The 13019-nt window shown below is 43.2% G+C and overlaps 1 protein-coding gene across 1 annotated transcript in view; it reads right to left on the reverse strand.

Annotated features, from left to right (window-relative positions):
• Positions 1 to 13019, reverse strand: part of LOC306978914 (cytohesin-3-like) — a 29492-nt gene that overhangs the window by 2296 nt on the left and 14177 nt on the right. Inside the window, exons 5-12 of the mRNA XM_079577630.1 lie at positions 12862 to 12980; positions 9990 to 10070; positions 9754 to 9866; positions 7023 to 7171; positions 6780 to 6891; positions 2281 to 2357; positions 578 to 649; positions 160 to 314 (exon numbers count right to left, since the gene is read on the reverse strand). Of these exons, the coding sequence (XP_079433756.1) occupies positions 160 to 314; positions 578 to 649; positions 2281 to 2357; positions 6780 to 6891; positions 7023 to 7171; positions 9754 to 9866; positions 9990 to 10070; positions 12862 to 12980 (878 nt within the window). The remainder of the gene's footprint in view (positions 1 to 159; positions 315 to 577; positions 650 to 2280; positions 2358 to 6779; positions 6892 to 7022; positions 7172 to 9753; positions 9867 to 9989; positions 10071 to 12861; positions 12981 to 13019) is intronic.

Raw genomic sequence — 13019 nt, forward strand, 5'->3', positions numbered from 1 at the left:
TGTGTGTGTGTGTGTGTGTCTGTGTGTGTGTGTGTGTGGTTTTGACATTCTTAGAGTCAAGGTCAGACGTGAGAAAGTGACACATGGGAGCGGAGCGCTGTTAGCCTAAGTGCCCCCTCAGTGTAAATGGAGCCAGGGCCACAAACGCCCGAGACTCACTTGATAGATTTGATCCACTCCTCCTTCTCCTCCGGCGTGGGCGCTGATATCCTGTACACCACGTGGTTGCCCTCGACGACCCGCCCGTCCGCTTCGGTTTTGCAGGCCTTGATCACCTGACCTTTGTGGCCGGGGTTGTACAGCTCAAAGCAGTTCTGGAAAGAAAGCAATATTTGTGGAGTAAAAAAACAAGCGTTTGATGGAGAGAGTTTAATCATGATAGTATATCTTATATTCACTATGGATTTGCTATTCTGTACTGATTAACCAGCAACAATACTTTAATAATAACAATCAAATTTGACAAATTCCATCCATTGCCCATGTTACAGAAAGGTACAACTTCTATATAAGCGGATTATTTTTCTAAAGATAAAAGTAATAATAATTTGGACAAATAACGTGGCGATTTACTTACAGGCTTTCTTGGTTCGTCGACTTCTCTGATGCTGAGGTTCTCCAGCGGGATGATTCCTCGAGGTTCTTTGTCCTGAAAACACACAAAACATAAATCATAACAATAATTTATAAATAGGGCAAGTGCGATAGTTTCTGACATATCCAAAGTAGTTTATTATCAAAAACTAACAATAAGAAAACTTTTTTTTTTATTCTTTAGAGGGGGTGGATAGAGCAACAGGACATTTTAGCAGTTATTGAAGGCACATTGTGTAACATTTTGAGTTCTACTTTTGCCAGCAACACAAAACATGCTCTTAATGACCGGCTTGACACAGAAAATACTATTTTTGCAGTGGGTAATCAAAGAATGGATTTGGATGAGGACCAAAACCATCTAAATCTGATATTTGGCTCTCCATCTCCATGGAGACGAGCTGGAGACGTCCTGATCCCAGTAAAGTTACAACCAGGAGAGGAGAGTTGCTCACAGCAAACACACATGTTTACGTCTTCATTTATTAAACGTTTTTCAAGGATAAAATGATCTGCAATAAAGTAAATGGTTGTATTTTCTTGGTATTTATTGGGTGAAATGTTACACAGTGTGGCTTTAAGTTGAGCATTGACATTTGACTGAAATATGAACTGCAAAATGATTAGAACATGGACCAAACTACAGGGCTGGCAAGTTTTATACAGGTTTGAACAAGCTGCCATAAGGATATATATGTACACAAATAATTGTAGATTTTTGCTAATTGCGAATTCATCTTGCCCTGATTGTGTGTCACAGGCACTGGCATTAGGAACATCCCAAAGGAAGTGTAACTTTAACCCTCTCCGCCCTGCAGTGTGCACAATGGTGTCTGCCCCTCCAGAAGTGTTTCGGGCCCTGTCCTGCCTCTGCCTGTCATCTTCCTCCTAATGAGGGGGCACGACCGGGTGGAGGAAGTGCCCCGGGATGCTCGCCTCGCCTGTCTGGAGGGGGGTTGCAGAATTGGGATCCCTCGTGTCATTCGGGGGGAGGCACTCGGCTTATGGCTTAGTCCCGCCAGATGTGTGCCGCAGACGTTGCAGATGTTTCCCATGATGCCGCATGTTAATTGCAAGAGTGAGGTTCATTTGGGTCATCGGGGCTGCATCTGGTGAAGAGCGCCGCTGCAGGCAACATCGCTGGATACAATTAACACTTTAATCCACAAAGAGGGGAACAACTACTGACTGGGGGTCTGGAGGTGATGTGTAATGAGGCATGATCGCTTTCTAGAAATATGTGCCTTTTACAGCCGTACAGCGAAGCATTTCACCCTATTCATTTCATTATGGTTGTTTATGTTGCCGAAAAATACTGTTTAATCAAGAAAGTATGGAATTGTGAGTAAAATTGTGCGCAAAAATCATAATTCAGCAATCTCCCCAATTAAATCCTAACACCATATTGTGAAGTCCTTAACTCCAGTAAGGCATTGGCCCTATCTTGCAATGTTAGAACAATAAGGACAAGTAACAAGGGATAAATGCTCATTCCACTGAACCACAAAGCCCTCATTGAATAGTTTGCTAAGTGGCTCCGTTGCTGACGTCTGGTGGCTGCTGCAAATCTTCTGGCCCTGCCCTGCATTTGTACGGTGCAAATAAAACTGTCCTTTCTCGACCCTTTTGAAAGAGGGGGTATTATGCTTTTTGCAGGCACAAGTAGCTCTCTAGCCGTATACTTACAGTTGTGTATTCAAAGTAGTAGAGGCAGTTGTCTGTGAGGATGAACCACCTCCTCTTCCACGTCTTGACTCGCCCGCCTGCAAACACACACACACACATACACATGTCAACGGGACAGCATATTCCAAGTGCTTCGAACCTGCAGGAGACCCCCTGTTCCTCCTCATCCCACGTGCCACATCTGGGCCTGATCAGCGGCCCCGTGTGTTATTAGACCTCAATCAGGGCCTCCCTCTCTGGCTGTCCCCCTGGGAGCCTGGCCCCGTCTGGGTAGGGGGTGACTTGGGGTTGTGGAAAAGGGTTTTTAATTCCAGCACATGTAGCGGTATGGTTCAGTGAAGCAAGGCACACTCCGCTGGACTGCCCAGTGGGGGGAGGGTCGCCTGTCCTATATCGTCAAAATATGAAACCGAAATGCTGGATAGGCAAATATAGGAATTCTGACAATATTTCTATGTCTGAATCTCCGCATTGGGCATGTTCTAAGGGAAAAACTGGAATCAACGCTCCTGTTTTTAAGCACCAAAATATCTATTTATGACAACAGTCAGTAAATATTTGCTCAAATGAAATCCGTAAATGAAGTCTGGTCTCCACAGAAATCTTCTTATGAATTTATAGGCAAGACAATATCTGCCTCTGACTTCATCAACGGATAAAAGCAGATTACTGGGATTAGGTAGCTTTGTTAATTAAACTGTAAGTGCTTCAATGAACATTCGGTAAATGCCAGATGAGCACGATGCTGCTGACGGTGCACTGGGCTGAGTCCGTTACTGATGTAATCAATATGTAATGTTTGCTTGACCCACATCTTGGTGCTATAGCGTGCACTAAAGGTATGTCTGGATTATCTATTATTCATACAAATACCAGGCATCTGTGTTTTTGCCACGCCAAATAATGTGCCGTCTTTCAGGTCGTCGAACTCACAACTCACTGGAAAGCACTTGGGAGGGGCCGGCAGAGGCTTGAGCGCTCGCACTGAGGAAATGTAGTCTCTTTAAATCTCTGCATTCAGGGGTAAAGGCTCTATTCCACAGGCTTTCTTAGGTGGTGGGATAACGTTTTTGGAAAGTATTGATCACCCGCCTAATGCTCAACAGATCTTTGTGAGGAAAAGCTGTATTTTGATACACCCCAGAATGTTTTTAAGTTGAATTTAAAATCATTATTTGGGTCATGGCTTGTCATGTTACACCTGGGTCCTGAAGCTAAACTTACTGCAATATCCAGTAAGAAACAAAGCCAATACATCTCTCAGTAGCTAAGACTAAGAAACACCTGTTGTTTTGGCTTTTAATATTGCTAAATTGCTAAATATTTAGAAAACTTAACATCGTACATAAAGACACATAACTATACAAAATCTCCTTCGTAATGTTTCAATTCACAAATGCTTGGTCATGCTGTTAATAATACTGCAGCCCCAGCAGCATAGCTCAAGCTCCTGTCGGCAGCGCTGCGTAATGACTTTCCCATCCCCTTATCGATTACCCGACCAGCCAGCGGAGTGCTCCTTCCTAATGAATATAAAAATCTTCCCTTCTCCAAGTCAAAGCTCCTCTGATAGAGCTAGAGTTGTAAATTTGGTAATGAGAATCATTTAGGGCCTCGTGATTTGGCAAGAAGGGCATGGGGGAAGTGGCGTGTGAAAAGGATCAGGAGGAGGCAAATGAAAAGAAAGCCATGGTCCCCGTTGGTTTGGTTGCATGAGCGGTGACACAGCGGGAGGCAGAGGCAGGTAGGTACAGCCGATTCACACTGGCACAAAGCGGGGTAAAGCCGGGCATTGAGGGGAGCCGGAGTGTGACTGCGTGTCAAGGAGGCAGGAGTGGGTTAGGTGAGCAGTGGTCTTTTGATTGGGCACAGCGTGAGGTGAGCTGACCGCTGCAAATCTGCACAGCCACTTGTATAATAGTTGAGTGTACTTACTAATCCCTGGGCTAAGGCTATTGGGGAAATTTGAGGACGACAGAACATGAACAACATTGTTTGCTCTCATCTTTAATTTGTTAGCGAAACAAATAATACATAGACTCATGAAAATAAGTTTGTTTTCGCTTTAGATGCAGTGAGTTAAGATTCGCCCGTGGACTTGACTCTGTAGCTCATACAACACTCCTACTGGGCAAGACTCTTCGACTCGTAGTTCAACAAAAGGGATAAAAGTAAAAAATAAATACATTGAGCAATATTTGTGTTTAGTTTGAGAGGCAACCATACAAACAAAGGGTGTAGCCACATTGAAATAATAGAAAAATAAATGCTTAAGTGATCTGAAAAGTAGAGAAGCATTTGAACTGTAACCCAAAGACATGACCCAAGAACCCTTCCACCAGCCGTTGTTCATTGGCCATCAGTTTTAATCATAGACTGTAAATTAAGAATGGACTAAAATGAAGGTGGCTTCCCCCATAGCATTCCGCGTGGGCTAACTGAAGCTCGTTTATGCTAGCAATTTGGCCAGTTTTTTGGAGCCAGCTTCATTTTGTAGAATAGAGCGAAAATAACATAAGACAAACACATGGAGGTAATAATGCCTGTGTTCAATAATGACTTAAAAGGGGCATAAAGGTTTCAATCTGGAGCCTGTCCCCATTTCCTCACGGCTTCAGGAATAAGGAGGCTATGATTAGTCCATTCTTAATTTACACTCCACTCAATGTTGTTAATGCTTCATTCAGAATCAAATATGCTTATCAAACTACTACATAAAACTACATGCGCAAAGCCATAACATTCTCATCGTCATCCTTTTGCGACTGCCCACCGCGTCACAGTGGCATCACGCTCTATCGAACAATATTGGTACGTGGAGGCTGATGAGGTGAGCTCTGAGCTACAGGGATGTCAGCCAGCGCGGCGAGATGGTGCCCCGTGATGCAGCGGAAGCAGCCGTGTTACCTACCTCCTAATAAAGACAGGGTAAAGGAGGAACAGCCATCACAGAACAGAACAGAACAGAAGGGTGACAGTATGAGAAGGTTAGACACAGCGCGGGGAAAAGAAAAGACAAAAACAAGCACCGAAATCACCGGTACACACGCTGATGCCATCGCCAAATCAATCAGGTTACACAGACCAAGCACAGTGACAGTGGAAGAGGGCGGAGGAGGGGGGATAAAGGGGGCCCTCAGTGCGTCACAGGTCTCCTAGCAACCACCTTTGGCAAAAATTCTGAGAGTTTGAGATTTTCTGGGTCAAAAATAGACACCGCTCAACACATAATAATTAGATTTACCGGTACAGATGACGGCTGATGCAACAGCGACAAGCGATCTCCAAAATGCCGGTGATAATATTTGGTGATGGCTAATTAGCTACCAGGGGATCTTGGAGTGTTTTGAAACAGGAAAATCAGCACTGACTATAATTAGACTCACCCAATTATTATTACATGTTATTTTGGCTTTGGGCAAGTCAGCACTTTACCCAATGTACAACAGCGGCGCTCCTGTTGTGAGGTCTTGTTTTAATTATGTTCATCGCGGCCTACATTGTACAAAGTTTGTTTGATGATAGTGTAACTCGAACATCGTTAATGTGATCAGATGGATGGTGTGTTTGCAAATTTCAACAATATTATCCAAATCTGACCCAACGTGGAACTTTGTACCGTTTTACTCAAGGATTACTTACACAAGTAAGAGTCTCAACTCATAATAATCACAGTTGTGTAATAGAATAGTGATTTTTTAGAGAGTAAAAATCATCTTAGGTTGAGCAAACTGAGTAGATGTTGAAGTGGCAGAGATCTATATAGTATTTCAAACATATTTTGCAAGCAACACCTATATGTGTCCCCATGTTAAAACCATATTTCTTTATTTATAATTTTACTGATGACAATGGTCAAGTCAGATATATTTGCAGTAACAGCGCAGCTCTGATCTCTGGCACATGTTGTATCCAAGGCTAGATGTTTGGAGTGTGGTTCAGGGCTCTCTCTTAGAGAGGTCAGAGCTGAGCTGTTGAAGCTAAATGCTAGCCGGTAGCATGCTATCGTCTTGAGCAGCACAACAGTAACTCACTGGTTATCTCACATAAACATGCGCTCTCTGGGGCCGTGTTTTTATTGTTATCTTCTTGAGCAATGATTACGGGTAAATAAAAATGTCACTGTCAGTCAAATGTGTTTAATTTTCATCCTGAGTGGAGATATTGTTACATTTCTTTAGTACTGCATAATTCTACTTCGGTATTCAAAATGGCCGCCATAACAACAAAAGTCACATGACTGAAAAGCATGTATGGTTACATTTTAAAACAATTGTTATATCCCCCCTCCCATCTCAGTATTAATCTGAGGTTCTTTACACAGTGTTATCATCATCATGAGAACGCAACCAACTGTGATCCATATGTTGTATAAAAGGCTTTGAAATGGTTTATTCTCATGTGGTCTTACTCTCCACTGAAATCTGTTTTGCGCATTGGTGTACAACAATGATAGATCAACAAAAGAAATGTTCCTTGTGGGTCTTTTTTGAACATACCGAGCTTCAGGAGCCAGCCCTCTCTGTCGGGGTTGAAGAATGTGTGCGTCAGGTCGTTCCCGTCGTCCTCTGGGATTTTGAACGGCTCGTTTTTGATGCTGTCGTAAAGGTTCTGCCGACAGGGAGAGACACTATTAATCAGTGGGGAGGACAGCGGGGGGGACATGCCTCATTCGTAATGCTTTAGGTGTGACAGGGAGCCCAGGGTAAACAAACACACACACCGGCCAATGAGGCACTCACCCTGAGCAGCTCCTCCGGCAGGTCTCCCCCCTCGTTGATGCCCCGGTTCATGGAGATAAAGCGCTCCACAGGGGGCTTGTCCCGGACGTTTGGGTTGTGCAGGCTGGTGTTAAGCATGATGATGGCAAATGACAGGACGTAGCATGTATCTGGGTAGAGGGAAAGAGAGGGAAATATAACCACACAGCGAATGGTTTGGTGAAATTACTATCATCGAGGGCCAGCAGCGGCGAAAGCATGCTGTGGGACACACAAGTATAACTGATAATGGGATTTAAACCCGCATCTAGATCAGAGACTTGAATTTACAGCTTTTATGGACTTCTTTGTGGCTCCTGTAGCTGTTCCTTGTCAGTTTGTCCACTCATGAGAAGAATAAGTCATTGAACTGTCCATTGTCCCATACTGTTCAAACACACTGTCCAAAGAAGGTCCAGATTTCAGATTCTGGATTTCAAATGAATGGAATTTGGGACAACACTACAATATTGATGGGAGCTTAGAAAATATCCCATAGACACACATGCATACGCTGGTTAAAAGATGTTTCCGTATCAGTGTTTACTCCCACACATACTATACCCGGGAAAGTAAGCACAGCATGAAGAATCGTTAGCTCTTCTCTTTTTATTTAAGCACACTGCCTTCTGGATCATATTTCTCCATATCACTGTAATTGAAAGATGCATGATTGTGGCCATGTGACAGGATAACGCACAGACTGGGGGTGGGGTGTGACTATGGTGTGTAGAGTGCTAATGGTAACGCACACGGCCCACTGACTGCCTGTAAATGAATCATTCATTCTGCCCTGTCTGCGAGGTCTCACTGACACACTTAGCCGCTGCCTATTGTCTGCCGCCTAACTCATACGGGCTATAAAAAGAGATAGAGACCGCCGTGTGTATGCTCATGCTGTGGGAGGACTGTCAAAGCCGTCAGAAAAATGTTGAGCAAAAATAATGTCGAAATGCAGCCATAATTAAACCCCCCTCGTTATTGTATGTTTTTTATAGATGGCAGATGCTGCGTAGCGCAGCCCTCCACCCACTTGTCACACAAACCCTCAGAAAGCGCATTGTGCATCAGGCCTGACGGGACCACATGAAAGAAAGACTGTACTAAACTCTTCTGTTAAAGTTTATATAAGGGAGTGGTTCTCGGATGGTGGGACACAGTGGAAACAAAATCTAAATAATATGAGCCCCTTCACCAGCCCTGATGACGCTCAGGCCTAATCACATAGATATACACAGCCTGACTGTGTTTAGGAGAGCTGCAATGGCATTTTGCCTATGTTAAAATCAAATAAGTTATAAGTGGCATGAGACAATGCATACAATAACTCCCTTGTTGCACCAATGTTTGCCAGGGGTCTGCAAATTTTGGAAAAAATCCTAAATGAGTATTGCAATTGTGATTTGCGATTATTGCTTTCAAATAAATATTAAAGTCAGAATTCCCATTTTAAGCACATCTTTAGGCATTAACATTTGACTACAAGGTTAGCAAGCTCTATGCACTGATGGGTAGTAACGGAACACGTGTATTTAGAATACTCATTTTGAGTATTCCAGTACAGTTACTCTTTCCTTTGTGGGTATTTGAAATACAATTGCTTTGAAAGAAATCACACACAAAAATACATTGGAGTACTTCATTTTACAATGCACATGTGCACTGTGTGTCATGTGATGTGCTGTGATCTGCAAAGTGCTTTTTTATGTTCATAATTCGTGGCAAAAAAGTTCAAAACAGGCGTTCCAACAAGTGTATGTTTATAATTGGTCACATTTATATAGCGCCTTTCTACCTGCTTTAGGCACTCAAAGTTGCCCCAAATACATAACTACAGTATGATGCAAATCATTGTGAAAGTATTCTATGTTTTCAGAATACAGTCCTCTAAATGGACAAAGTAACGGAATATGTTACGAAATACATTTTAAAGTAAGTATTCAGTAACACTGTTTATACATGACAATGCTCAATCAGACTGCCTAATATTTGTAGCCTTTGGGATTTGCTAATTGTGACTGAAAAAATGGTCTTTTCAGTGGAACTAGTTCATTATTTAGTCCGTGTTGGTTTTGCGTAGTTGTTGCCGTATGTTTGTTGATGTTCGCTTTGGAATTTCAGTTCTACATCGGATTTGAAACAGCTTTATGTGTCAAATTGAACCCTGTTTCTCCACTGGCCCATAAAAAAAATTGCACAACAAACATCTTTCACGGCCTATATAAATAATTGAGATCCTTTATTGTCATTGTCTGGATTGTTCCTCTCTTGTTTGTGTACATCCCATCCTTGTTGAGCCATTTGTAAATAATGGATGCCTGTTGTTTGTTGATGGTTGTGAGTTTCATATGATCCACTGTGCAGTAATCTGGTTAAATCCTGGCTGAGCCTTAGTTACACTCTCCGCTAATGGTTTAATGATCGGGCGCATTAAAGCAGGCCATCAGTTTTCCAGTTAGTGGACATATTGACTTCGCCTTGACACAATGGGCCCGCTCATACAAATAAGGACAATGACTTACGGCTAAAGGCGGAATATTCCAGATTGTAGCGATCAGGATTGGGATTGCCTTGGATTTTTCAGTTGAAAGCAGATTTGTGGCTCTGTTCTGTACTTTTTTTTAAATAGTTTCTGGTGCTTCTGTAGTTTTATCTTGTATCTATTTCATCCTATCATTGGGTGAACCACGGCTTTAACTGCGGCGTGTCTCACCTGTGGACTGGAACACCCCGGGGTTACACTGGCAGTAGCGAGAAGCAAAGGCCTCCATCATTCGGTCGATCTTCTGGGCTTCTCCGGGCAGACGGAAGCTCCACAGGAACTGTCTACAGCCCAGAAAACAGAAGTGAAGCTTTCATTCATGATCTAACCGGATGCAGCTGGGTTGTTTTTTTTAATTAGTTTTTCTTTTTATCGCAGAGACTTGTTGGGCTGGTTGTTTCGTTTACCTTAGTGCCTGGACAAGGTTGAGGTCGGCGAACTCGTGCAGCTCCACAAACGCCTGCAGCACCTTGATGTTGAAGTCATCCCTGATGAAAGAAAACAATAGCAAAGTCTGGTTGCTATGGATCGTCTTCTCATTGCATCTACTTCCCCATTGTTTCATGAAATGCTGACTCAGTAGAAAATAGCTACTTTTATCACAGAATTTTCCTGGATATATAGTCATTTATAGCCAAAAACTAGGAAGTGGTATGTCATCTTCTCACAGCACTGATGTCCTTCAAGTTAATTTCGTTTCATCTCTACTAAAAGTGAGGGTTGTTATTCTAAGTTAGGGAAGCCATACATCATGCAGAGACACTAAAATGACAAAAAAGCAAAGAAATATGACTCAGAACTCCACGTGAACTCAAGGAAAGTGCCGTGTGTTTCCTTTCATCCTAACTATTTCCCAACCTGAATTCCACTTCCCAGCGTTCCTCTCGTGTTTGTGCTCTTATTCACACCGGACGCACAGCGAGGAGAGCAGCCTGGAAGACATTTAAACAGCTGTGCCGTGTTTCTCCACCCAGAGGGCCCGAGCCAGTGTTGATCAAAACCAGCTTGACCAAACCCACGCACGCTCCGACTGTCACGTGTGTTTAGCCGGCGTTGTGTACGAAAACCTGAACTCTGTATTGAACAAAACATCAACAACTACTTTTTGAGTCCAGCAGTTTTGATTTTTGTTTTTTTGTGGAAAGACTTGGAGGAGACTTTGGAAAAGTACAAAGTGTGCTGGCTGACTACAAACAGAATGCAGACTCAAGTTGCAATAACATTCTTTTGATTATTTGGGCGAGCACTTGGGGATTTTCCTCATATCCCTTTGTATTTTGTTTACGGCAAGGAGTTTTTTTTCTTCATGACGACGCTCCTTTATGGACTGTATGCAATAGCACTATCTGGCTCTCTGTTTGCGCTATGTTTTGTTTGAAAGTTTTATAAGGAGAATGACAAGAATTCAGGTGGTACTGCAAAAAAAAAATGGCCTGAGGAGAGGAATTCTCACTATGGACAATGGCCAGTTCATTGAAAGGGGGCAGACAGACAAGCATTCACTGTCACATTCATTCATTAAGGCTACTTCAGTTCGACTAATTAGATTACACGCATGTCTTTCTTCAGCCGGTTGGGGGAAGCCGTGTCATCCGGCTGAAGTCAATACTAGTTTTGCGACGTCTTTGCGATTTGGGCTACGTATTCAGAATTAAAGTGTGCACTGTGGAGGTCAAATGTCCCGTCCACGGCAAAACCTGCTCCCATTCCAGAAGTGAAACCATTCCTCATAGACTGTTCAAATATTAGGAGTTTAAAAGCTTTACCAACTTTATGCCAACTCCTGAACATAAGACTTTGTGATTTGACGTTTCAGATAAATATTCAAATTAAAATGGTATGTTTTAAGGTCGTGAGATTTACCACAAGGCAGGTCAGATTCTATTTTTCGTCAATGGGAAGAGTGAATGGGAATTACAAGGTGTTGATCTCCATAGGGCACCCTATTTGCAGACAACAAAATGTGGGGTCTTTCTATGTACAAAACCCGGTAAATGCACGTGATAATTGTATTCATTGAGCAAAAAAGTCTTTAAATAGCTTTCATCGCTGCTGTAATCCAGTTATTTTAACATCACACTCTATGCAGATTTCGCTGTGCGCCTCTCCTTGTATTAAACAGGAAGCGACAAACAGATGTTCCCCATGTGGCCCGTGTCTGTGGAGGTAATTTAAGAGTCAAGCGCCCACTCAGCTTGCATCCACCTCTCCTCCTCTTTTTTTTTTTTTAACCCCACTATCTCCTCTCCGTGTGCTCGCCTCCTGTTTGCTCCCTCTTCATCTCGCTCTCCGATGGCCGCATAATGACGGCCTCTCTCCCCCTTGCATAAGCTCAATTAGTGGTAATTACTCGAAGTGAAGCCTGAGCCTGTGTTTAGTGTGATTTCCACTGGGTAGGTGGCCCCTTTGATGATGCTCCGCGAAATAAATCCTATTGCAGAGCGTTGGTCCCCGGGGTGCCCCTCCCCAACTTTCAGCCCTATTCACACACTTCGGTGCATCGGCCTCTGTCTCGCAGCTTTTCTGTTTACTCAGGCAACTTGAAAAACGGGTGAGTCTCGCAGGTATGGGAACTTTTTTAAAGCCATTGCAGATCCAATCCATGAAAAATATTAATTGCGTAGTATTCATGGTGAGTTTTTTATAATGGCTGCGTTTAATTGCTTGGGAGATTATTTGGGTTTCGGCACAAAGTTGACCGTTTGGATAGGCTTTTGACCCTTGTGGAATTCAGCCCCAGTTTCCCATCGAACCAATGGACATACCAATCACTGTGGATGCAACAGAACCTGATTTATCTGGAAAAGTATGCAGACTTAGGGAATCAAGACATTATTTTTAATCAAAATTACACAACATCATCAAGCGCTGCTAAGCTTCACAATCCAAGTCGCCAGCAGCCCACATGAACACCTTATTCAGTATGCCTTCACACTCTCCAACACTGACAGTTGGGCAATAAACCTTGTTATGCAAATTACCTTGAGCTCCAACTTGTCTCTTTTGGATTAATTCGGCGCATCTGTCCAACGCTCACCTTCCCATTGTAAATACGTGTACTACCCCGTATCACTTTCATAATATAGCACGCAAATGACATGTATAAGCTTTATAATAGACTCTCGCTGCTCCTCCCTCTTCATTATACGGCCGCCTGACCTGCGTCCCTCACAGATTCATGTTCACAGGGGTCAATCTGCCACTTTTATCCCGTAAATCCAGCCCGCAGTGTCCCTCTCTAATGACTTCTCCTCAAACGATGACTTTTCCTTTCCTTACCTCTCGCCTAAGTAGTCTCCTATGACGGTCTTGTTGAGCCCCTCGCCTTTGTAAAGGAACTGGGCGATGTCTTCGGGAGTGTGCTGAAGTAGGTCGTTCTCCAATAAGAACTGGATTCCCTGAAGAGGACAGAAGAGGAGTAATGTGGCGCATTCATC

The sequence above is a fragment of the Gobius niger genome (assembly GCF_951799975.1).
Source record: "Gobius niger genome assembly, chromosome: 19".
In the NCBI taxonomy this organism is placed as follows: domain Eukaryota; kingdom Metazoa; phylum Chordata; class Actinopteri; order Gobiiformes; family Gobiidae; genus Gobius; species Gobius niger.